Source organism: Danio rerio, chromosome 22 (genome assembly GCF_049306965.1).
Source record: "Danio rerio strain Tuebingen ecotype United States chromosome 22, GRCz12tu, whole genome shotgun sequence".
NCBI lineage: Eukaryota > Metazoa > Chordata > Actinopteri > Cypriniformes > Danionidae > Danio > Danio rerio.
The window spans coordinates 7157501-7180232 of NC_133197.1; the positions used below are offsets into that span (position 1 = coordinate 7157501).

At 35.7% G+C, this 22732-nt stretch overlaps 2 protein-coding genes across 26 annotated transcripts in view; one reads left to right on the forward strand and one right to left on the reverse strand.

The window, feature by feature from the left end:
- LOC100329818 (uncharacterized) overlaps positions 1 to 18815 on the reverse strand; it is a 25633-nt gene extending 6818 nt beyond the window's left edge. For 3 of the 17 annotated variants that reach the window (XM_073937182.1, XM_073937187.1, XM_073937189.1), the window contains exons 1-4: positions 18654 to 18815; positions 14784 to 14868; positions 5587 to 5919; positions 2293 to 2628 (exon numbers count right to left, since the gene is read on the reverse strand). In XM_073937182.1, coding sequence (XP_073793283.1) covers positions 2293 to 2628; positions 5587 to 5902 — 652 coding nt within the window. In that variant the 5' untranslated portion in view covers positions 5903 to 5919; positions 14784 to 14868; positions 18654 to 18815. Of the gene's footprint in view, positions 1 to 2292; positions 2629 to 5586; positions 5920 to 14783; positions 17831 to 18486; positions 18612 to 18653 lie in introns of those variants that run through there. The other 14 variants (XM_073937183.1, XM_073937173.1, XM_073937188.1 and 11 more) reach the window with 9 other exon arrangements.
- Positions 18607 to 22680, forward strand: LOC100330694 (uncharacterized). 9 transcript variants are annotated; one of them, XM_002667857.8, is made up of 6 exons: positions 18655 to 18994; positions 19386 to 19703; positions 19793 to 20092; positions 20180 to 20287; positions 21751 to 21815; positions 22419 to 22680. In XM_002667857.8, exons 1-6 carry the CDS (start codon positions 18946 to 18948, stop codon positions 22470 to 22472), a joined length of 894 nt encoding a protein of 297 aa, XP_002667903.3. In that variant the 5' UTR covers positions 18655 to 18945; the 3' UTR covers positions 22473 to 22680. The 9 variants fall into 9 exon arrangements, 7 of the variants coding, with proteins under 7 accessions (XP_073793298.1, XP_002667903.3, XP_068073839.1 ...); XM_068217738.2 differs by having other exon boundaries at positions 18665 to 18994; positions 19386 to 19658; XM_021470865.3 differs by having other exon boundaries at positions 18845 to 18994; positions 19386 to 19658; positions 22493 to 22680.
- Positions 22681 to 22732: the final 52 nt, after the last annotated feature.

The window sequence follows — 22732 nt, forward strand, 5'->3', positions numbered from 1 at the left end:
TGTTCAAGACTACTAAAGACTTTTAAGCAGGTGTGATCTGGAGGTGGTTGGAGCAAAACTATGCAGAGCTGTGGCCTTCCAGGAACTGAGTTTGACACCACTGTTCTAAAGTGAGCCGTTATTTTAAGATAAATGCACATCTAAAGAAGATCCGGCAGGTTTTGCACACATTACAGCTCCATATTACTATGCTGAATGATTTCGGTTATTTCACAGCTACAACAGTTAGAAAACACATCAAAACACAACTGAAGCCTTTGAATAAGATGTGTTAGAAACTAGTGATACACACAGAAGCAGTCTGAGGACAAAAACCCAACAAATGTCTTAAATACAATATCTGAACAACACTATCTTTAGGTGTAGAAACCATATACAATAAGTGGAATAATGGACTTCACTGCACTTTATTATTAGAAAATCATGAAGACGTCTGCATATTACACATATTGTGGTGTGCCACCACTTCAGGTGTGCATTATTTTCTTACAATTTTAAACCGGCCACCAATAATTCCTTACATATAAACCTAATAAGTTGTACTTTAACAGTGTTATATTCCCCTGCAGAACGTACTTTGAGGTTATGTGTGTGTGTATCTGTTTGTATGTGCGTTTTACGCGTTGGTTACAGTGGCGAATGGCATTGGAAGATCTGCATTTCGTGCTGATGACGTTGGCCGCTGATGCTGGGATCGCACCACCAATCGCTGGGCAGCATAGCATTTAAAAGGCTGTGGTGAAAAACTGAATCCCCCTGCAATCCAGTCCACTTAACACCCCCAAGGGATTGTCTGTGGTGAATGCCTGATTAAAAGCTATTATTGTGATACCTTGCTGTGTGGCTAATCAGAGCTGTGTTAGCTTATTGTAGCCAGGAGGCTCACAGTAGAGATATGCTTATGCAAGCATACTAAACAGTATAAAACAGGGGTCCAAACTCAGTCCTGGAAGCTTCAACTTGCTTCTACACACTGCCAGGAGGTTTCTAGTATAAGAGCTTGATTAGCTGGTACAAGTGTGTTTGATTAGGGTTGGAGCTAAACTCTCAGGACACCGACCCTTCAGGACCAAGTATGGACATCCTTGGTATAAAAGATAAATGCTCAATTTCATGACCCATGCATGCCTTTAATTATACATAACTATATGAAAGAGTCAATATAATGTTTATACATGGCATTTTAATGGTAAAATGAATTATTCATGCTTTATATAAATTATAAACGTGATTTTATCTATTGCTCTTTTTAATTAGGCATTAAAAACTCAATCACTCGGAGTCTTATAGACTATTTTGAGGTATGTAAACAATATTGTAACAAGAATTGCCTCTTGTTACAGTTATGAAATAATTTAATCCCTACTAAAAAATCCATCTTAAACCAGCTTTGGCTGGTTTTAGCTGGTAGACCTGGCTGGTTTTAGAGGGGTTTTGGCCATTTCCAGGCTGGTTTCCAGCCATTTCCAGCCTGGTCTTAGCTGGTCAGGCTGGAGGATGACCAGCTAAAACCAGCTTGACCAACCTAGCCAGGGTGGGAGCCCGGTTAAAACCAGCTATGTCCAGCTTAATCCAGGCTGGTCAAGCTGTTTTTAGCTGGATTAAGCTGGTTATCTCTCGCCTGCTGAGACTTTATTTTTCACTGGAAGTATGGGCAATAAATAATCAAATGCAATGATATTTGGTTTTTAGTTATTCATCTCCATCCATTGGTCACACACACACTAAACTATTTTATCATCTTCTTCTTTTGCCTTCGTCCCGTATGATTGCGGAGTCGGCTCTTTTTTGGAACAAGTTCCATATGATAACAACTTTTTTTTTTTTACACCTTCCGGCCGGCCTGTCGTATGGGCCTGTCACACTCATACGCTACGGACAATTTAGCCATTTTAGCTTACTCCTCACAGAAATGCCAACCGAGACGAGGTTCGAACCAGCGACCTTCTTGCTGTTAGGCGAACGTGCTACCCACTCCGCCACTGAGTCGCCCACACTAAACTATTTTATGTTATGTCAAAATACCCTTAGTTTAATATTAGCATCTAAAAGTAAGTAACATATAATTGGGGGCTCGTCCGCAATGTATTAAAATGATTTGAAATCTTAAGTTGGTCCCGGATAATAGTTTTATGTGTGCATGCTCGGATGGTGCAGAAAAACGGTGACAAAAGGAAATTAGCTAAATGTTTTTAGTGATTTTTTTCTAAATACTGTATATGCTAACACAACTCTGAACGTAACACAAAAATATCACCAAATGCTTTTGTACAGTTTAAACATATGACTTACCAAATACAGCAACGATGAAGATCTTTTCACTGATGCTGTCATTGCTGATGATCCGAAGACGAAAAACTCCAGAGTCTGTGTTTGTGATGTTCATGATGGTCAGATTTCCAGTCTGGTGATCCAGCTTCAGTCGGTTTCTGAATCTCTCATTGCCTTCATTACACTGAACATCAGTGCAGATTTCAGTGAAATCTCCAGTGATTTGAGCGATGCGGGTGTTGTTAAAATACCACCTGATCTTTTCTTGTTGGTTTGTTTCAACACCAGAGTGTAGAGTGACTGAATCTCCCTTCACTACAAACACAGGTTCTCCATGAGAGCCAAAGTGAAAAAAACCTGTAAAAGTAAACAGTCGATTAGAAGCCAATAAAAAAAAAAAAAAAGGAAAGTGCAGTCTACACATCATGAAGACTAAAGAGATAAATATCTGGAATGACAATCAAGCCAACAGCGAAAAACATTGATAATCACTTATCAGACAAACATAACGATCTTAAATGAATGAGCACCATACACTTTATAAAAATATTACTTACTGTACTACTGATAAAATGAATGATTCCACTATGTCATACAATTTCCTGTTTACAAGTTACAATTAAAACCTCAAATCAAAAAAAAGTTGGGACAGTATGAAAAATGCAAATAATAAAAAACTAGACAAAAAAAACTATATTAAAGGAGTTCCTCGTGATTGTTGTTTTATTTATGTATTTTTTAAATGAACGCATATTTAAATTTTGGTTCCTGCAACACATTTCCAAAAGTTGTAATGTTGACATTTCTTTTCACAACACTAAAAATACATTTAGGGACGGAAGAAGTGTTTCAGTAGTAATTTTTCCTTTAAAAGTGTTAAGACAAAATATGTGTGTATGTATGTATATATATATATATATATATATATATATATATATATATATATATATATATATATATATATATATATATATATATATATATATATATATATATATATATATAACTGCCCGATGTGTGTGATGTGTATGACAGACACACACAAGTTAGGATGGAGGTAGCAAAAAAAGGTGGACATAAAGAGCTTTTTTCAACGAAAAGTGTAAGTCACATAATCTCAAGTTCGCTACTGAATGAGTCCATGATGATAATGCCGTTACGCTGGTGTTTTCTACGTTTTTAACATCAGTCTAACGTTAAAGAAGACTGATATAGTCTGTAAACAATATTCCCTAAAAACTAACTGCAGAATAAACACCTACATGTAAACGTATACGACCCTGCCAGTTCTCCTAATCTCTTAGAGTAACAGCTCCAAGTTCAGGTAAAACAATTAGTCAGAAAAACTACAGCCTGTGCTCCATCTTTTAATAATACTGTGAGACATGTTTAATTTGTATGAAAAATGAACGAAAGTCTTTATTAAACTCTCTCTTTATCAGTTAATAAACATTATTTTAACATGACACTTTCAGACCTGTAGCCAGCTTATTGAAAGGGGTTATTTGTTTTCTAAAAAAAACAACCTTTTTGCAGTTATTCACCTGAGGTATAAATAATACATTTTAGTGACATATAAGGAGCTAATTTTTGCTGGGTAATCTTGTTTGATAGTTATTATAACTACACTTTTTGATGTACCAAAACTATTTCCAACCATTTTGTCAAATTGCTTTATTTACACATTTAAACTGTAAGTTTTATTAAAGTTTTATGAATAATAAAAATACTTTGAACTAGAGATTAGGACTTTAAATTCTTAAAATAAAGAAATCAAGAGTTCAGATGCCAAAACCTCTAAATGCCATGAAAAAAAATTTGCATTTTTCTCAGCCTTGTATATTTATGTTCAGTTATTTCACTTTAAAGGCAATAAAAATAACGTATTTGTCACTATAAAAGGTAAATCACTGAGTCCACACACAGGAGTTGGAAAAATGCTAATTTTAGAAGATTATATTAAATGGCATTTAGAGGATTTTGCATCTAAGCTCTTCAAATATGAAAATATACTTATTTTTAAAATACAATTTTATAGTTATAATTTTCTTTGGGACATCTGTTAACTTGATTTAAATTAAAAACTGAAGCCTAGGCAAAAAACAAACTGGCCAGCGCATTTATCCTTCCTCAGTGAGAATTTAGCCATTTGAATAATAAAATAAATTCAAACATAATAATAATAATCCAACTTTTGGTCTTTCAAACCACCTGACCCCCCTTGGCTACGTGCATGACTATTTAATTTAACTTAATAAATTGTAAGAAAATAGGATTACTTAATAATACATTTTAATAGCAGTTAAATAATAAATATCAATATATATATATATATATATATATATATATATATATATATATATATATATATATATATATATATATATATATATATCAATATATATATATATATATATATATATATATATATATATATATATATATATATATATATATATATATATATATATATATATAAACAATATTCATTCTTGGCGGGGATGACTCGTCCCCACCAATGTCAAGCGCAAACATACGCCCTTGATATATATATACACACACACACACACACACACACACATATATATTTATACACACACACACACATCAAAAATCTGATGGCCAGAAAGTGATACAATTTTTATACGTTGTTAAATTTTTGGTATTTGTGAAGTCCAGAGACTGATGTGTACAGCATGATTTTATATAAAATTCACGTTAATGTGTGATTTGACTAAAAAGCGGCCATAAACGAATATTTTTTCAATTCAAATGAGTAGCTAGTTGGATCCAGAAACCATATTCTATAAGTCACCATCACGACTTGACAAGCAGATAATAATATAATGAAAAATTAATATAATGAAAAACTCACTTATCATTTACAGCATGGGTTTCAAACTAAATTCCTGAAGTGCCGCGGCTTTGCACAATTTTGCTCCGATCCTTATCAAACAGCTGATCTAACTAATGGAGGTGTTCATAAGAGTCTAGAACATATTGATTAGTTATGATTAGTTAGATCAACTGGCCCTCCAGGAATTGAGTTTTAAACGCACGATTTACCGAGATTCTGTATTTCAAATACTTTAAGCTAATGTGGGCTGCTGTTAATGTGGGCTTCTGTTGTGTTTTGATGTGATTTTTGACTGTGAAATAAGTGAAATCATTCAGCGTAGTGAAATGGAACTCTAATGCGCTCAAAACCTGCCGGAACTACTTCAGCGGCCCGTTTATCTGAAAGTAAATGCACACCTTAGAATGTTCGAATCAAGCATTCAACAGCCACATAGGATAATTTAAATAATGACTCACCAATTACAGTAACAATGAAGATTTTTTCAGTTTGTCTGCTCTCGTTGATCTGCAGTTTATAAACTCCCGTGTCCGTGATTCTGCTGTCTTTGATGGTCAGTGATCCGGTCTGACTGTCCAGTATCAGTCTGTTTCTGAATTTACCATCACCATCTTTGCACTGAACACCTGTACAGTTAAAACTGAGGTCTCCAGTGATTTCAGCAATGTCGACATCGCTGAAACTCCATCTGATCCTTTGCTGTTGGTTTACTTTAACATTGGTGTCTAGATAGAGTGATTCTCCCTCCGGCACTGACATGGACCGTCCATCCATACAAACACCAAAAACATCTGGAAAAAATGAAGTTACTCATGAGCCAAACTGAATTATACAACATTAACAAGCTGTGAATATCCTTTTCTCCAGATCACACAGATTACAGGTAAAGAAATAAAAACACAGAAAAAAAAGAGCAGAAGATCATCACTGATTTACATGGGACAAAATTCGTGAGTGATGAACGGATGATCATAATTAGGAACGTATACAACACAATTTACAAACCCCTTTCCAAACATGTTAAACAATAATTATTTAATTTAAAAAATCAATGCTAATTTCCTTTATTAGTAGTATTGCCCTGAATAACCCATCACAGAGATGTTCACAAATTCACAAGACAATGTAAGTGCTCAATTTACACAATTAATACATTTCTTTAATTCCGCAGTACTCATTGGGATTAGTTTTTGAACTTTCCCAATGAGTACAATGGGGTTTTACAGTGTTCTAGTTCTTTTGTTTGTCGAGAACCTAAAATATCCACTGATCTATAGGAAAAACCTCCAGTTTCTGCATATTGTTTGCTTTGTTTTTCAGCTTCTCTGATGTATCAGAACACTAAATGAGTCAGAAGTGACTGTACTACATACAACCCCAAATCAGAAAAAGATGGGACAGTATGGAAAAACACTTTTTTTTTTTTTTTTTTTTACTTTGACTTGTATTTTAATATGAACACAAAATATTTCATATTTTTTCTGGTCAACTTGATTAAATTTTTAAATATATATTATTTCCTGTCAGTCAGACCTGAAACACATTCCCAAAAAGTTGTTACAGGAGTAGTTTAGGGCTAGTAATCAAGTAAATTGGTTAAATAATGATGTGATGTGAAACTGGCGATGTTAATGGGTGATTGTAATTTTGACTTGGTGCAATTAGCATCCAAGAAAGGTCTAGTCCTTTAGGAGCAAAGATGGGTCTAAGATTGCCAGTTTGCCAACAATTATGCAAGTAAATTATTGAAATGTTTAAAAACAATGCTCCTCAAGAAAGAGGGGAAGACGCTTGGATATTTAATCTTCAACAGTACATTACATCATTATAAGATTCAAAGAATCTGGAGGAATTTTAGTGTGTAAAGAACAAGGGCGCAAGCCTAAGCTGAACAACAGTGATTAGCAATCCCTCAGATGGCACTGCATCAAGAATCCCTGTTCATATGGGCGATATCACAACATTTGCTCAGGACTACTTTGGCAAACCTTTGTTAATAAATAGTTACATCCACAAATGGCAGTTAAAACTGTGCAAAAAGAAATCCCTATGTAAACAGTGTCCAGAAGCGCCATCGTCTTCTCTGGGCTTAAAGGCATCTGGTCAGATGAATCAATATTTCAGGTATTTTTGGGCAGAAGTGGACATTGTTTGCTCCGGACCACAGAAGATAAGGATCTTTTAGACTGTTACCAGCAACAAGCCCAGGAGGCCAGAGTCTGTCATGGTTTTGGGTTGTGCCAGTGTCCTTGGCAAAAGTAACTTGCACTTCTGTGATGGCACTAATAATGCTGAACAGTACATAAAGATTTTGAGTCACAATATGCTGCCTTCTTTTCCAGAGACACTAAAGCACATTTCAGCAAAACAATGCAAAACCACATCCTACACACATTACAAACTCCTGGCTGCAAAGGAAGAGGATTTTGGTTGACTGGCCTGCTTGCAGTTCCAAACTATCTCTATAGAGGATGTGTGGCGCATTTTGAAGAGCAAAATGCAACAATGAAGACTCTATACTGTTGCCCATCTCAAGACTTGTTTGCAAGAAGAATGGTACAGAATTACACCTGTTGGAGCCATTTATGTGTTGCAATTTTCTATTACACCACTAGAGGGTGTATAAGGTATTTTTGCTCTCCTCACGACGAGGAGATTTTAATTTTAATTTTGACAAAATGGACACTAAATGGATTGGAATATCCAACTTTATTTGTAAAGGTATCAACATTTCACTTTTTTTATTGACCCGTTCAAGCAACAAACGCGTCAGAAGCAAAGACCAAAATATTTGCCTCTACAACACATGAAACACTTCATCACGGTGTCTTCAGTCTTAAACGTCTTTTAAGTGTTGTCAAAAGGAATGACAACATTACAAAGTGGTAAACGCTTTACAGTTCCACCTTTAAAAAAATGTGTTGCCAAAGAATCAAAGTTGAAATACATGTTTATTTTGAAAAACAAAACAATAAAAATCATGAGGAACGCGTTAAATAATGCTTGTATTGTCTGCAATGAAATACAAGTCACAGTAAATTTAGAAATCACTACTTTCTTTTTTAAACTGCATTTCCATACTTCCCCTTTTCTGATGTGAAATTGTATAAAATCTGATATACTGCGATCAGGAAAACAATATAAAAAAACAGGATATTCCCCAGATGAGTTAAACAGCTGCAGTTTGAATTGGAAATGATTGACCATGAGGTCATTGACTGAGGTTTTTTTTGTTGTTGTTGTTGTTGTTGTTTTTTGTTATTTTACTTAAGAAGTCCACATTTTACACTAAAAATGCTGGGTCAAATGAAAGAAACTTGCAGTTAGCCCAACATTTTTAGACCATGTAAACAATCTGTGAATTAAATATTCCCTTTTTTCCTAGTATAAAAACAGTTGTTATAGAATCCACTGTAAAAATGCTATGCTTCAACCCAAATCTGGTTAAATATGTGCAAACCGAACATTAGGCTATACATTTAATAGAGCATTTTTTTCAAATGTTTGTCCATATTTTACCTATAATTAAGTAAAAAGCTCTCACAAACTAATGTCCATACATTGTCACTGCCTAGGGAAGTACCTTTTTGAAAAGGTACCTTTAAAGATACACATTTGTACTTTATTGTACCATGAGCTGTACATAGGCACTGATGTGTACCTTTAAGTTACAAATGTGAATCTGTTTGGTACACATACCTTTCTAAAAGATACTGCCCCAGTGACAGCTCATGTACCTTTATTTCTGAGTGCAAACACAGCAGTGCTTAGTTTGGAATCTACCTAATTTGGGGATTTGCCCAATATATCTGACAAACAACAAACTGTAGATATAGAATATTCATTATACTAAAAAAAACCCATTAGAACTGCTGCATTCGTGTACACTGGAAAGCTTAAAATCCCAGGCTGACACTGTGTCTTAACAACATGTGATGCAACAAGATTTCAGCAACAAGCAAATTGACTGCACCAAAACAGAAGCATTTCAACATCACCGACTGCACTCTCGATAAAATTAACACCTATTAAACTCTTTTAACTTTGAGGTTGTTTTGATTTCAATATCTGCTGCTGCTATCAGTAGTATGGAAATAAATGTCACATAAAAATTGTATTTGAAAAGCAGTTTGGTGGCCTTTTACACTGAATAAAGAGCATAGTCTGTCCCTGAGGTGATCTTTGTCATAGTATCATATGCTGTTTGTTATGTTGCGCTTCGGAGAAATAGGAAGAATAGAGTCAATAGAAATTTTGTTCGTCATCGTTGCAGATGGTTAGGACAAAACCCCCTTTAACCATGGAAAAGATGCCTTTTATAGTATGTCACAGTGTTTTTAGGACACTTTCCAGTGCTGCTAAAATGTGGAAAACCATAAAGCTGCATTGTTTGACCCTAACCCTATACACAAGATTGAGAAAGAGTGTTTAAATTTTCATCAGTACGATACTTGTTTTTTTTTTTTTTTAGCTTTAAACAGGTGGTTTTAAATCACAAGATCAAAGAGGGTGCAGTGCTGGCTATGCTGGACACTAGCAACTCACAAGACACTTACAGGTCACCTTTATGATATGTACGTTTTTACACTGCCAACCCCCCACAGTAATGTCCTTTATTATTTGAATATGCAAAAACTATTAAAATCTTGAATGCATCACATCTATCATACCTGTGCTTTGAATGTTCAAAAAGGAAATGTAGTAAGTAAATGTTAATAAATAATAAATTAAATGTTGCTTGCAAATTAGTTTTTAAATTCGTTTTTTTAAAGGGTCACAAAACACCAAAACACATTTTTTGAGCTGTTGACAGTCGTATATGTGTCCCACACTGCTAAAAACACTATTAGGACACCTAAATTTCACTAAAAAGTGTAAATTGGTTGTTTTTGCGTTATTTCAAGCAAATTCGTACTTCCTGTTTGAAACGAATTTTTGAAGCTGCGTCACGACCATGAGATAATAGCGTTGTATTCCAGCGTGCAGACTGGACGTCTGTGCCAGAGTGTGTCTTATTACGTCTTACAGTGTGATGCATTAATGCACGAGTAAAGCTTGGTTCAAACCAATCAGCGCGCTCTATTGTGCAACTTCATTAATATTCATTAGTGTCACAGTGCTCTGTGAGAGCTCAGCTGGAGTTACGTGTGGATTAACCGTGTACGCGACTCTCGACAACAATAACTTACGTGTCTAAGGAGGAACATTGTTTACCTGAGAGCTGTTCTCATCTGCAATCGCTGAGATCTCGATTCGCTTGTAGTCTTCTCTTAATAAAGACGCGGCTCTAGTTGCTGGTGATTGTCCTGTCTCTACAGATTTGGTAAGTGAGCGACCAGTGCTCTTGTTTATTCCGTTTGTTCGTATCGGACTAAGTTAACTATTGCACCGAGTGTAAACATGTTAGCACCACAACCAAACTTTAACCTCGTGTAGAATTTTCGCCGCATTTTGTGACCGGAATAACACACGCGGCTTTCTGACGCTACCTGCCGTGTGCATCTAGGCTTCCGGGAAATGATGAAGCTTTTTTTTTTCTCATTCGCCGTGCGGTATCAAACATTGCATGAAAAATACACGCCTAGAGCAGTTCCTCAAGTCAAATATCTCGTTTGTCGCGAGGGACATGAATGAATTCCCTAATTAAAAGAGCCAAACTGCAGTTAAAGTCCACCATTTAATAATTTGGCAAATAATTCGACTACAGATGTCCATGTAGGTTTAACACCATCACTTTCTCCCGTGTGTGTGTGTGTGTGTGTGTGTGTGTGTGTGTTTTGACTCTGAAGCTCGCGCGTGCCCAAATAGACACTCCCACACCATCCCACTTTAGTTCCTCCGACACTCCCCCCTAAACAGAGCTGGACACGCCCACTTTTCTGACTTTTTCCAAAGTAGAGGTGTGAATACACCCTCCTGAAACAAGGGGGTTTCATGGCCCTTTAAATGCAAAACTGACGGCAGTGAAATGACACTGATAGGTCATGTTGACACCATGGCAAACGTACACAAAAATAGTTTGCGATTTCAAACAGAGTTATAATGAAGCACTATAAAGTGAATGACATATATTGTGTATATAATTTCATTAGATTGCAGTCTTTCTAGTGCAGCCCTACACTTCCACACTAATGGACTCAGCACAACTACAAAAGATGCTAACAGTCACTGATCCTCAAAACAAAAACAGCCATGGGGTCTAAACATTCAAACAGAATAAGGGTGTTGTTGTTTAGGTAACCACATGTGCCATATTATATATTACATGCTGTTAGCACTGCACAAATGGCAAACATTTCATTTGTGACAATTATATGCCATACAACGAATGGTGAACAGTGCAACTCACACAAATCTACAGACTGTAGTAAAGGATTCGGATTTATACCTTCAAATCAGTCTCATCATGGATCAATATTTATCCTTTTCGCATGTCCTGTTTCCTATCATCTTTATTAAATTATTATTTAAATGAGTATTTAACTTTGAATTAATTTTAACAAATGAATAAGTTAAACACACTGCTTTATGTAAGAATGTTCAGTGCATTTGCCTGTCTCCGTGTAACTTTCTCAGGAGCCCCCAAACTAGGTCAGAGGTCACAGAGACCTCGAGTGGAACTGAGGACTGGAAGCAACTATTGTTATTTCTACAGTAAAAATAACAGTCTGTTTTTTGAATTATGGGACATTTATTTCTGCTTTGTTTACTTTTGATGTTGAAAATTCAGCTGTGCAGCTTATTTATTTAGGTTTTAATGCCAAACTAGCAGCATTGGCTGTATTCATAACAAAAACATATACTAAATATACAATATATAATCGTATCAGTTTCTTAACAAACATATATTGTAAAAAGAAAACACATACACGTAGCAACAAGTAAAAAGAGTCATATACAATCTTTTAGTTTGATTAAAGTATTATTCTATAAGCGCTCCTGAAGGCTTCAATTCAAACACTTTCCTTAAAATATTTCCCGAATAAAAACGTTCTCTAATATTGTTTAAAAATACACATTATATTAAAATGCTTTATCGTCAAAATATTCTTACACAAGTCACAAATAGGTTCTTCTTTCCCTTTCAATAAATATGCGTGTGTAAAGGCTCATTTATTCTTCTGCGTCAAGCGCACGCGTATACCAAGCCACAGCCTGCGCGTTGACGCATAGCCCTACACTGTGGCCGTCGGCGTCGCTGACTTGCACCTCTCAAAAAATTTAACTACACGTCCCACCGAAGCGTAGTGCAAGCTCTGTGATTGGTTGGCTTGGTAGCGCTGACAAGTCTGGGCGGCACCGAGAGCCGCGAGAGCCGGTTACTGCCTCAAAACGAGTGAGTTTGAGCCACTTGTACATTCAGGAAGCGTTCAAAACAAACAAAATACCAGCGAAGAAAGTCGACACAGAGACACATTAACACCTCACTGCCAACTAGCGTTTCGGAAGTGTTAATGCAGACCAACAGAGACAGCGCGCAGAAGTATAAATGCACAGCTACGCACGTTGCATGCGCCGTGGGTTACGTCGGTCACTTGACGCAGAAGTACAAACCAGGCTTTAGTCTTGAGTGTCAGATTCTACATCTCGTATGTACAACCTGGCCATGTCTATTTTCAAAACTGTAATTATTTCTTTCATTTACAACTGGATTCACTCAATATAATTTGTTATTCTTATATTCAACCCATTCCATTTGCCATTTCTCGTTAACTTACAGATTTAAAACAGGTTTAACATCAGACACAGGGATTTTACATTATTATCTTCAACTGTAGGGTTTCCTTAGCTGCTTTATCTGCACGTTCGTTTCCAATAAATCCCATATATCCAGCACAGGGCCGGAGTGGGACTCCTTTTCAGCTCTGGAGTTTCAAGCCTCAGACCGGCCCACCTCAGTTCACGACTGACTACATTAAAATAAGGTCATTTCCAATTTAGTTGCTAATTACACTATCACGTCTTTTTTTGAGAAAACAGCTGCTTTAGAACTTCAAATGTTCAACAACCCTAACAGTATTATATGTCTTAACAATAAAAATGAAAACAATAAATTACTCTAACGAGGATCGAACCCGGATCCGCGGAGTCTTATCCTAACGTGCTAACCGCTGGACCACAACAGCTGTGTACAGTGAGGAGACACAACTAAGTTTTATCATCATTAAAATAGATGAAAAGAGAAGAGTTGCAAAAAAATAATGAATAAAAAGGCTGTGGTCAAGTAAGTAAATAAATTTAAAAAGTGTGACTGCTGAGAGCAACAGATTCTGGAGCTAGGGACACCGGCCCTCGCGGCCAAAAAACGGACCGGCCCACCGGGAATTCTCCCGGTCCTCCCGATTAGCCAATCCGGGCCTGATCCAGCAGAAAATAATATCAAAGTCTTTAGTCTTTAAAAGGTCCGCTTTTTCTATTATGTTAAAAATCATAGGATGATTGATTTTCATAGATTGGAGTGCTTGTAAGCAGGACATAGAATCTGTGCATTGCTGTTCTTTTTTTATTTGTTCCAGAGCTAAAAACAGTGCACAAGCTTCAGCTGTGAATATCGAACTTTGTCCGAGAATCTCTTTCTAAAACACTCTGAAACAACTACTGCTACAGCAGATACTCGTCCATCTGATTTCGAATAATCTGTATACACTGGTACATAAGTTGGTAGACTGCATCGAAGATTCATAAATTCTTCTTAGTAAACATTTGGTTGGATTTAGCTGTGCAGTTTAACAAAGTGACTTTTATTGAAATTTCAGAATAGTGTGTGTGTGTAAAGATCAAAGATAAACATATTTACATTTCCCAAATGGCAAACAAATTGCAAATTAGTTTCTTTGTCTTGTGAATACACTGTAAACACCTGTGCTTTTTAGGTTATTTTGTCAGAGAATGTACACAGGCAGCATAAAATAGTCTTTGTAGAATTAGATAATGCAATGACAGGAGAGATGCTAGGTGACAGTTAAAAGAGACAGGCAAAGGTGTAAAGGATAGGACACACCAAGCTGACGGCCAGCCATTGGGCTTCATCGGTCTATAGATCAGGCTAGTTGTTTTGCTGTGTTCCACACGTCGCCTCTCATTGGGTTACTGTCAGTGATTGTTGGCTTGATTCAGCATAGAGAATCAGGCTGCATCCAAAATCGCAAACTTCCATAATATGATCATATGTTCCATACTTAGCGTACTATATGGTATGCTCAAAACAGTATGCGAGCCAAGTAGTATGTCTGAATTCATAGTTTTGGAAAAACAGTATGCGAGAAGTACCCAGATCATCTACTACACAGGTGTCAAACTCAGTGCCAAAATGGCCGCAGCTCTGCACAGTTTAGTTCCAACCCTAATTAAACACACTTGATCAAACTAATTGAGTCCTTCAAGCTTGTTTGAAACCTACAGGTAAGTGTGTTGAAGCAGGGTTGGAACTAAACTGTGCAGGGCTTCGGCCCTCCAGGAAGTGTGCATCTGATGGATATTACATGTTGCCTTGTGAGACAATTCACGAATGGGAGTAAAGCGATGCAACTGACACGAGTGGGTCATGTGATAATGACAAACGGCAGATGTAGTATGTTCGAATTCCATTCATACTACATACAACATACTTATCTAATGACCGTGTAGTAAATTCAAATTCAAATGAAGTACCTACTCAATTAGAAGGTGATTTCGAACAGTGCTTAGTCAATTTCCTCAGTGTCAGTCGTCGGTTGAAGCAAGCGCTCTGATTGGTTTTTCTGCAATGAATCAGAGCACGAGTGTGACATAGTGAAGTGACGTAGCAAGTAAACAATTGAAGCCAAGAAAAATCAAAACAAGGTCAGCTGTGATTTCTTTACATTTCTCAAATATTTGCAAATGATATGCATTATTGGATTACCGCACATATTTTCACAAGTGAATCCCTCCAGCGTGACTGACACTAAATGGTACTAAATGCTGCTTTGCTTGCGCTTCATCTGTGCGCCGGAAGTTTGGTTTCTCTTTGCATAATGAGAAAACAGATACTGCCGCCTGCGGAGCAAAAAGACATGTCCTCTTATGCACAACATGACTCTCGTTTCACTCGGCTTTCGTATCTTCGGTGTGTTCACGTGCAGCTTTTTGGTCCAGACACGATCCAACGCGAGGCGGCAACACAGTTGGGTTTTGTTTTTTTTTTATTTGTTTGGCGTCGGCTTGGTCTGTCGCGGCCATAAGTGAGAGTCCCACCTTGGGTATGGAAGAGTTGGACATGCTAACGGCAAGGGCTGGAGACAGATGCAACAAGACAAGGTGAAGAACAAGTGCAAAAACGGGAAAGACCAGAACAGCAGTGCAGAAGAGAGTTGATGACAAGTCAGGCCGAAATCTAAAGACTGCTGGAACACATTAAACATAACACCACGAACAATTAATAGTTAAAAAAGACAGACAGGGTGCAATACACATTCATTCTAATAACTGCAATACATTAGCCAACATTTAAATGACTGATATAATAAGATTTAAAAAAAAATTAAAGATTAAGACTGGAAAAGGATACACAGACTTCCCCCAAATGCCCATGCGTTCTGATATGTTTGAAAACTGCAAATGTATAGAAAATTTCATTTACCAATGAGTATTATAAAAAGTGAAGAGAACATATTTTTTAAACATACATACCTAGATATACCAGTATTACTAAATTTAAATTTACTTACGCGTCAATGTTTTCCTTGACATCTCAGACAGAGCAAACAGAGAAACAGGTGAGCACAATCAACAGAGCAGAAAAGAACAAATGAGGAGGTGAGGCAAAGAAAAGTAGAAGCAGGAACATAGCAGCACAAAAAAACTATGACTGTAGGTGTGTTCAACTTTGGTGCTTTAAGGGGCATAAAATGCTCAAGACAGAGGTAATAATATCTTATTACTTTGATGACGGACCTTGAATGGCCAAAACATTTTAGATTTTTTTTTTTACAATGTGGTTGGCCTGCTGGTTTGTCTATTAATGGCAACACATAACTCTCTTCAATCCATCAAAACCAACTCACATGACTTTTTTGATACACATACTGGAGTTTATTCGGTAAATATGTCCTTTGTAGACGATGCACTTTGTTTCAGAATGGATAAAATGTTTATGCTACTCCGTTGTGTGCCTCATGGTATTTACATTAAGTTTTTTTATGCAGTCTTTCAAAATGTGCATACAAACAAGTGCTGTGTACTTTCTCATAGATTAAATGCATTTTTTTTTTTTGTCAAATAAGTAACTTTAGGACTTAATTTACAGCTGGAAGGATGAGGAAAGGAAAACAAATGAAAATTCTATCACCCTTAAGGGGTTCCAAATCCTTATGAGTTTCTTTCTTCTGTTAAACACAAAACAAGATATTTTGAAGAAAACTGAAAATCTGTAAATTTGGACTTAAAAACAAAAGAAATAAGAAAAAGAAAAACTACAGAAGTCAATGGTTGTAGGTTTTAGACAACTCTCAGATTAACTTATTTTGTGTTCAGCAGAGAGAAACTCAAACAGGCTTGTGACAAGTAAACAAACACAGAATATATATTGACAAATGTCAGTTTTGGGTGAACTAGCCCTTTATAAAGTCAGTGCCATAAGTGCATAAATTGAGTCGATGTATCCATATTTATTTTGATAAACACGACACAATATAGCATTATGATTCAATACGATTTTGCTGTTATAAAAACACAATTTGTGAGCAAAACGAAACACACGTGATCATTATTTGTGCATCTGCTGTGTTGCCGTAAGGGAGCTTGAACACATGATGAGTCTCAAGTGGGCCAAAATTACTAAACGGCGCACACTCAAGTTAGAAGACACATCGTCGCCTTAGAATTAGAAGGTTCTATCTGACATTTTTGTCAAAATTGAGTTGTTGACATATTCTTATTAAATGAAAGCTTATTTACATTATGGGATGTTGTTTACATTAAGACTTTATTTAAAAAACAAAAAAGGTTTCATCTACAAAGTTGAACTCGAGCTTGACTCTATAAGGTTCTTTCTGTGAGCCAATCAGCATTTTAATGCACACACGAGGACCAACCAGGATCAGCTTTCTTTGTCATTATGCTGGACTGCTCCATTGACAAGAATCACAAAAATCATACAAAATCAGAGTCGGCTAAATAATGCCGCATCACACAAATTGAGATGTGTGTAAATGTGATGATTTAGAAGCATTTTTTGACATTGAGATTAAATGTTAAATTTTACTGTTGAAAAAAATAAAAATAAAAAACGAATATTAAAAAAATGTATATGTTAAATGCGAAATCTTTTTATTTGTGTATATATAGTCAGTGAAACACTTTTCAGTGTTTATTAAACTCATTTTCTGTTTTGTTTTAAAGTCATTAAATTTAATATTAAGCCTTGAAGGGTAAATAATTTATTTAAATAATGGGGCATATAATTCAATAAATATAGCATTAAATTCCATAAATATAATTCAATATTTCATATAAAGCATAAAGTTTAATAATTATGACCATATTTATTACATATTTTAACATCTGCACTGGATAAAATATTTAGCACAGTCTGTTTGTTAAATTTGAACAAGTAAAAATATTCATCCTAAAACATTAAATAAATGTTATAGAATGCACAAATGTAACTTTCTCAAACATAAATAAATTGTTACAACACCAAAAAATTCAAGTGGGAAATTACTTTTTAGAATTAGAAGGTTCTATCTGAATTTACCATGTTTTTTTACTCCAATTTGCAAATGTAAGAGAACTTTAATAATTTACATTTCGAGTACCTTTCGGGTCTCTGTCATGTTAATGAATGAAAGAGAACTTTTATACACATATTCTTTGCTATATGGAATGGAAAAACATTGAAGCTCAATATCTTAAAATCATTCAGAACGCAGATAGAACCTTATTCTAAGGCGGCGACGTATCTGGAGCATCAAGTCAAACACACCTAAAGTCATTTTGAAGTTTAAACATGCAAAGTAAAGTTTGTTTTACAGTTAAAACAAGCAAAACGCTGAAACGACACAGTACAAGAACTCTGAAATATCCAGCGCAAAAACTGAAAACAGTAACACGTAAGATTTCATGTTGTAAATAACATAACACTTTATAGATATTTTTTTTACCGCAAGGATTCCCCTAAACCACTGTTTTTAGTCTAGTGTTATTTTAATTTAATAAAAAAGTGTCTTGCAATACACTTAAAGGTAATTTTTTTTAAATATATTGATCTTAAACGTCTACTTCAACTTTAGGTGAGGTTTTATTCAACATCGCCGTTTTACATTTACGCCGTGATCAGCTGTTTCTAACACACTGCATAAATAACGGACATCATGTTAGCAATTTTTTTAAACCCTGACCAGAAGAGTGGAAGCAAACAAACGTCTCACGATCGTGCAAAACACATGCCGCAAGCAAATAACGGATAAACACATCGGACAACCTATAAAACGATTCAAAACAAACAGCATCCCTTCCTTATTCTGAAAACCGGAAGAGAAACAATAACTAGGTCTAAACGTCTCACCATAGTCGAGTAGGCAACAGTGAAAAGTGAATATAGTGAGAAACTTCATTTTTTCACATGCTTTTCCTGAAGAATAAATGTAGATTATAATCCATAAAAAAGATGTCGTTCGTTTCTGTTCAACATCTGTTCAAACTTTACTGGATAACGCCCAGAAAGTCTATAGGACACTATATCATAACAAGCAGGAGGGTCAAACGGTTGTGGGAGGATTCTCTCTCTCTCACACACAGACACCATCTTCAGTGTTTTTAGCGGAAGGTCTTTAAGTGAAGCAGAACTGTAAAAGAACATGTTTCAGATGTTTGTTTTGTATTGTTTGTGCTGGAGGTGTTGCGCTGGTAAGTTATTATAGCATTTCTTTTTTCCATTCATGAGCTCAGGTGAATTTTCATCTACTGCTGTGAATAGTTGTGTGATCCACTAATAACTTATAAATGTGTCTGGTTATGACCAGTATGTGGAGGCTTTGAACGCCAAAACCATTGATCTGCTAGAAGTTTTTAGTCAGTTTTTCTACTCATTTTAGTGTCTTTTATTTTAAATAAATACTGAAGATAACCAGTACAATTAAACTCACAATTTAAACACGAGGTTGTCACTTAACTGTGTTTCTGTGGTTGTTGTAATTGTTCTTTAGTTCACATGTAAATTACAAAATCTACAGCGGAGGTATAATATTATAAACCAGTCGGAGTCTTAATTTGTGTAAAACCTCTTGATGTTCTCCAGGTGTGTTTGATGAATCTGTTTCAGTGATGGAGGGAGATTCAGTCACTCTAAACTCTGGTGTTACTCACATTCAAGAGGCTGAAGAAATACTGTTGACATATGGAGCCAAAAATACTCTGATAGCTAAAATCACAATTACAAACCAAACTGTCTCCAAATTCATTGTTGTTAATGGGAGATTCAGAGACAGACTGAAGCTGGACAGACAAACTGGATCTCTGATCATCACAAACATCACAACTGAACATGCTGGAGATTATAAACTAGACATGGGTGAAGTAAAACTGACACCAAAAACATTCAATGTTTCAGTCTATCGTGAGAAGAGCTCATCTGTCAAACTTTTTAAAAATCCAACATGATCTATTTATGCTCATTCAACATCACTAAAATCTGGTGTTTTCCAGCTTATCTGCCTGTTCCTGTCCTCATCTTCAACTCTTCTCAATGTTCTTCATCGTCCTCTTCATCAGTGCAGTATTGTTCAGTGCTGTGTTCAGTAGTAAATGTGAGTGCTGTGAGTCTCTCCTGGTACAAAGGAAACAGTGTATTGTCCAGCATCAGTGTGTCTGATCTCAGCATCAGTCTCTCTCTACCTCTGGAGGTGGAATATCAGGATAACAACACCTACAGCTGTGTGATCAACAACACCATCAGCAACCACACCACACATCTGGACATCAACACACTCTGTCAGCCGTGTCAAGGTACAACATTGCCAATGGTAATGCCAATTTAACAAGAGATTGTCTTATGCTGTAGATCAGTTCACTTACTTCTTCACTCTCCTTCAGATCCTCCAGTCTCTCTGACAGTGTTTATCGCAGCTGCTGAAGCACTTTTGCTTGTTGTTGCAGTCGCGATCTTTTGCATCTGCAGGAAACACAGAAAAACCAATGAAGGTGGCAAGTTTTAACCACTTGATTTATAATGAGCATCACAGCAATTAAACAGTATACATTTTAAAATATATACTCTAAATGTTTAGTCAGTTGATATCAGTTTTGCTAAGTAAGAAATTAAAAATACTCAAACTACAGTATTTATTCTCTGGAATTTAATTTAGTGAGTCGTTATAAAAATGTGTACTTTTACTTTCCCTTGAGTACATTTTTAGTGTTGTATCGGTACTTTTACTCCACTACTTTATTACACACCTAGAAGGTAAATCGCATCATACTGAACAGCCTTAAGAGATGGGCAATTTATTGCAGCAAACTGTTTGGAAGCATTAAAAGTGTCCAAGAAGATGTCCAAAATGTTTACGCGCAATGACCCAGAATGTTTAGATCAGGGGTGGCCAATCCTGGAGAGCCACCTTCCTGCAGATTTCAGTTGCAACCCATAATCAACACACCTGCCTGTAATTATCACGTGGTGTTCAGGTCCTAATTAATTGGTTCAGGTGTGTTTGAAATAGGTAGCAACTGAAATCTGCAGGAAGGTGGCTCTCCAGGAACAGGATTGGCCGCCCCTGGTTTAGATGCAGGTCACTGATGAGAAGATGATGGATGTTTACTGTATAAAGACCGAAATGGCCTTAAACACCCAGCAGGCACAAGATGTCAACATGACATCAGATTGATGTTGTACCCCAATGTCGTAGAGATGTTGCATTTTGTTTGTAAATGTCAGGCTAATGTCAATGTCCAATGTCCAACCTAAAATCAACCAAATATCAATGTCTAATGATGTTATCACTATGTCTTCTATCAGATGTTGAATTTTGGTTGCCATACCTCATGAATAAATGTCAGTATTTAACAACATGACGTTGGTTTAAGATGTTGGCTCGACGTTGGATTATGGTCACTTTCTAACACAACCTAAAATCAATCAAATATCAACGTCTTTTGACGTCGTAATCGGACCTAATATTAACGTTTCATGTTGTTGTGTGCCTGCTGGGCAATAACTAAATGCACTACAGAATGTTACGTTTACACACATTCACAAATGAAATGTAAATGCATCATCTTTTCACAGCGTAATACTCACTACTCATGAGTACTTTTTAAATGGCTACTTTTTACTCATATTTTGAGTAATATTTACAACAGATACGTTTACTCTACCTGCACTACATTTTTAGGCAGATAATGGTACTTTTACTAGAGTATTATTTTTCCGTACTCTTTCCACCACTGCTTGATGGCCATAAATAGAGGTTACTATAATTTCCGAAATCAAAAACAGTAGACTAGCCAATTATCTGTATAGCATTGGTGAGAGCTCTTTGTGTTTGTAAGTTTTACTTGTATTATTATTTCTGTACACTGTGTCAGTAGAGACTTCCTGTGTTTGTGATGTTGTTTTAAAAGTGTTACACCTTTAATCACATGAATTTACATTTTAATTTTGACAGATGAGATCACTTTTGCTGTGATGTTACCTCATGCTACTTTCCCTGAAAAAAATGTGCAGAAATGGGTAAGATTATTTATAATTTCTTTATGCCATTGCATCATTTACAAAATACATAAGGTTATTATTATTATTTAATTTAATAAGTCTTTTTGGCATATAAAACATTTTGGTATATATATATATATATATATATATATATATATATATATATATATATATATATATATATATATATATATATATATATACACATTTATATTATTACATTTTATTCACATTTTTTAGGTAATTTAATTTAAAGGATTTTAATATTTGCATTTGAAGTATAGAAGGAATGTTCCACTATTTATTGGGGGCCACCGGTTTTAGAAGTAATGGCTTTAAACTAATAACAGTTATAGACAGATTTTTCAACATATGCTAGAAAATTAATAAAAGCGCTATGCAGTATGATTAATATAGGCTTCATGGCATTGTTTGCGGCCCCCTACTACCGCGGGGCCCTAAGCGGCTGCTTACCTCGCTTATTGGACAGATCCACCCCTGAAAACAACTTTGAAATTGATCTCTGTTGCCAAATGTGACATTTCTAAACTATAACTTGTATTCTGCTTAATGCCAGTTTATCTTTTATAATGTATTTACTTATTTATTATATTTTAACAGAAACATGTAGAGGAAGTTCATGTGGTGTACACATTTGCTGCCATGAGAAAATGATCAACTTTTCTATTATCCAGATCCAGATCATCTTCATCAACGACAATCAGCACATACTGGCAACAAATTACACAGATGATATGAGATTTATTTTTCTTCTAGTTTTTATTGATTAAAATGGCCATTCAGGATCATTATGCAAGATTTAAATTGTGAAAATACTAATTAACTATATTTTACAGCATTCTCGTTTAACCAATAAAGCCGCGACTGTGAATAATTCAGATTTTGTGTGTTTATTAGTACGTCTACTGTACACA

Excerpts from the sequence above, each read along its gene's own strand:
- LOC100330694 (XM_009302559.5), top strand. The coding sequence starts at position 18,946 with ATGTTTCAGATGTTTGTTTTGTATTGTTTGTGCTGGAGGTGTTGCGCT. Across the intron at positions 19,704-19,792 it reads ATTCAATGTTTCAGTCTATC|CTTATCTGCCTGTTCCTGTC; the intron begins GTGAGAAGAGCT and ends GGTGTTTTCCAG. Across the intron at positions 20,093-20,179 it reads ACTCTGTCAGCCGTGTCAAG|ATCCTCCAGTCTCTCTGACA; the intron begins GTACAACATTGC and ends ACTCTCCTTCAG.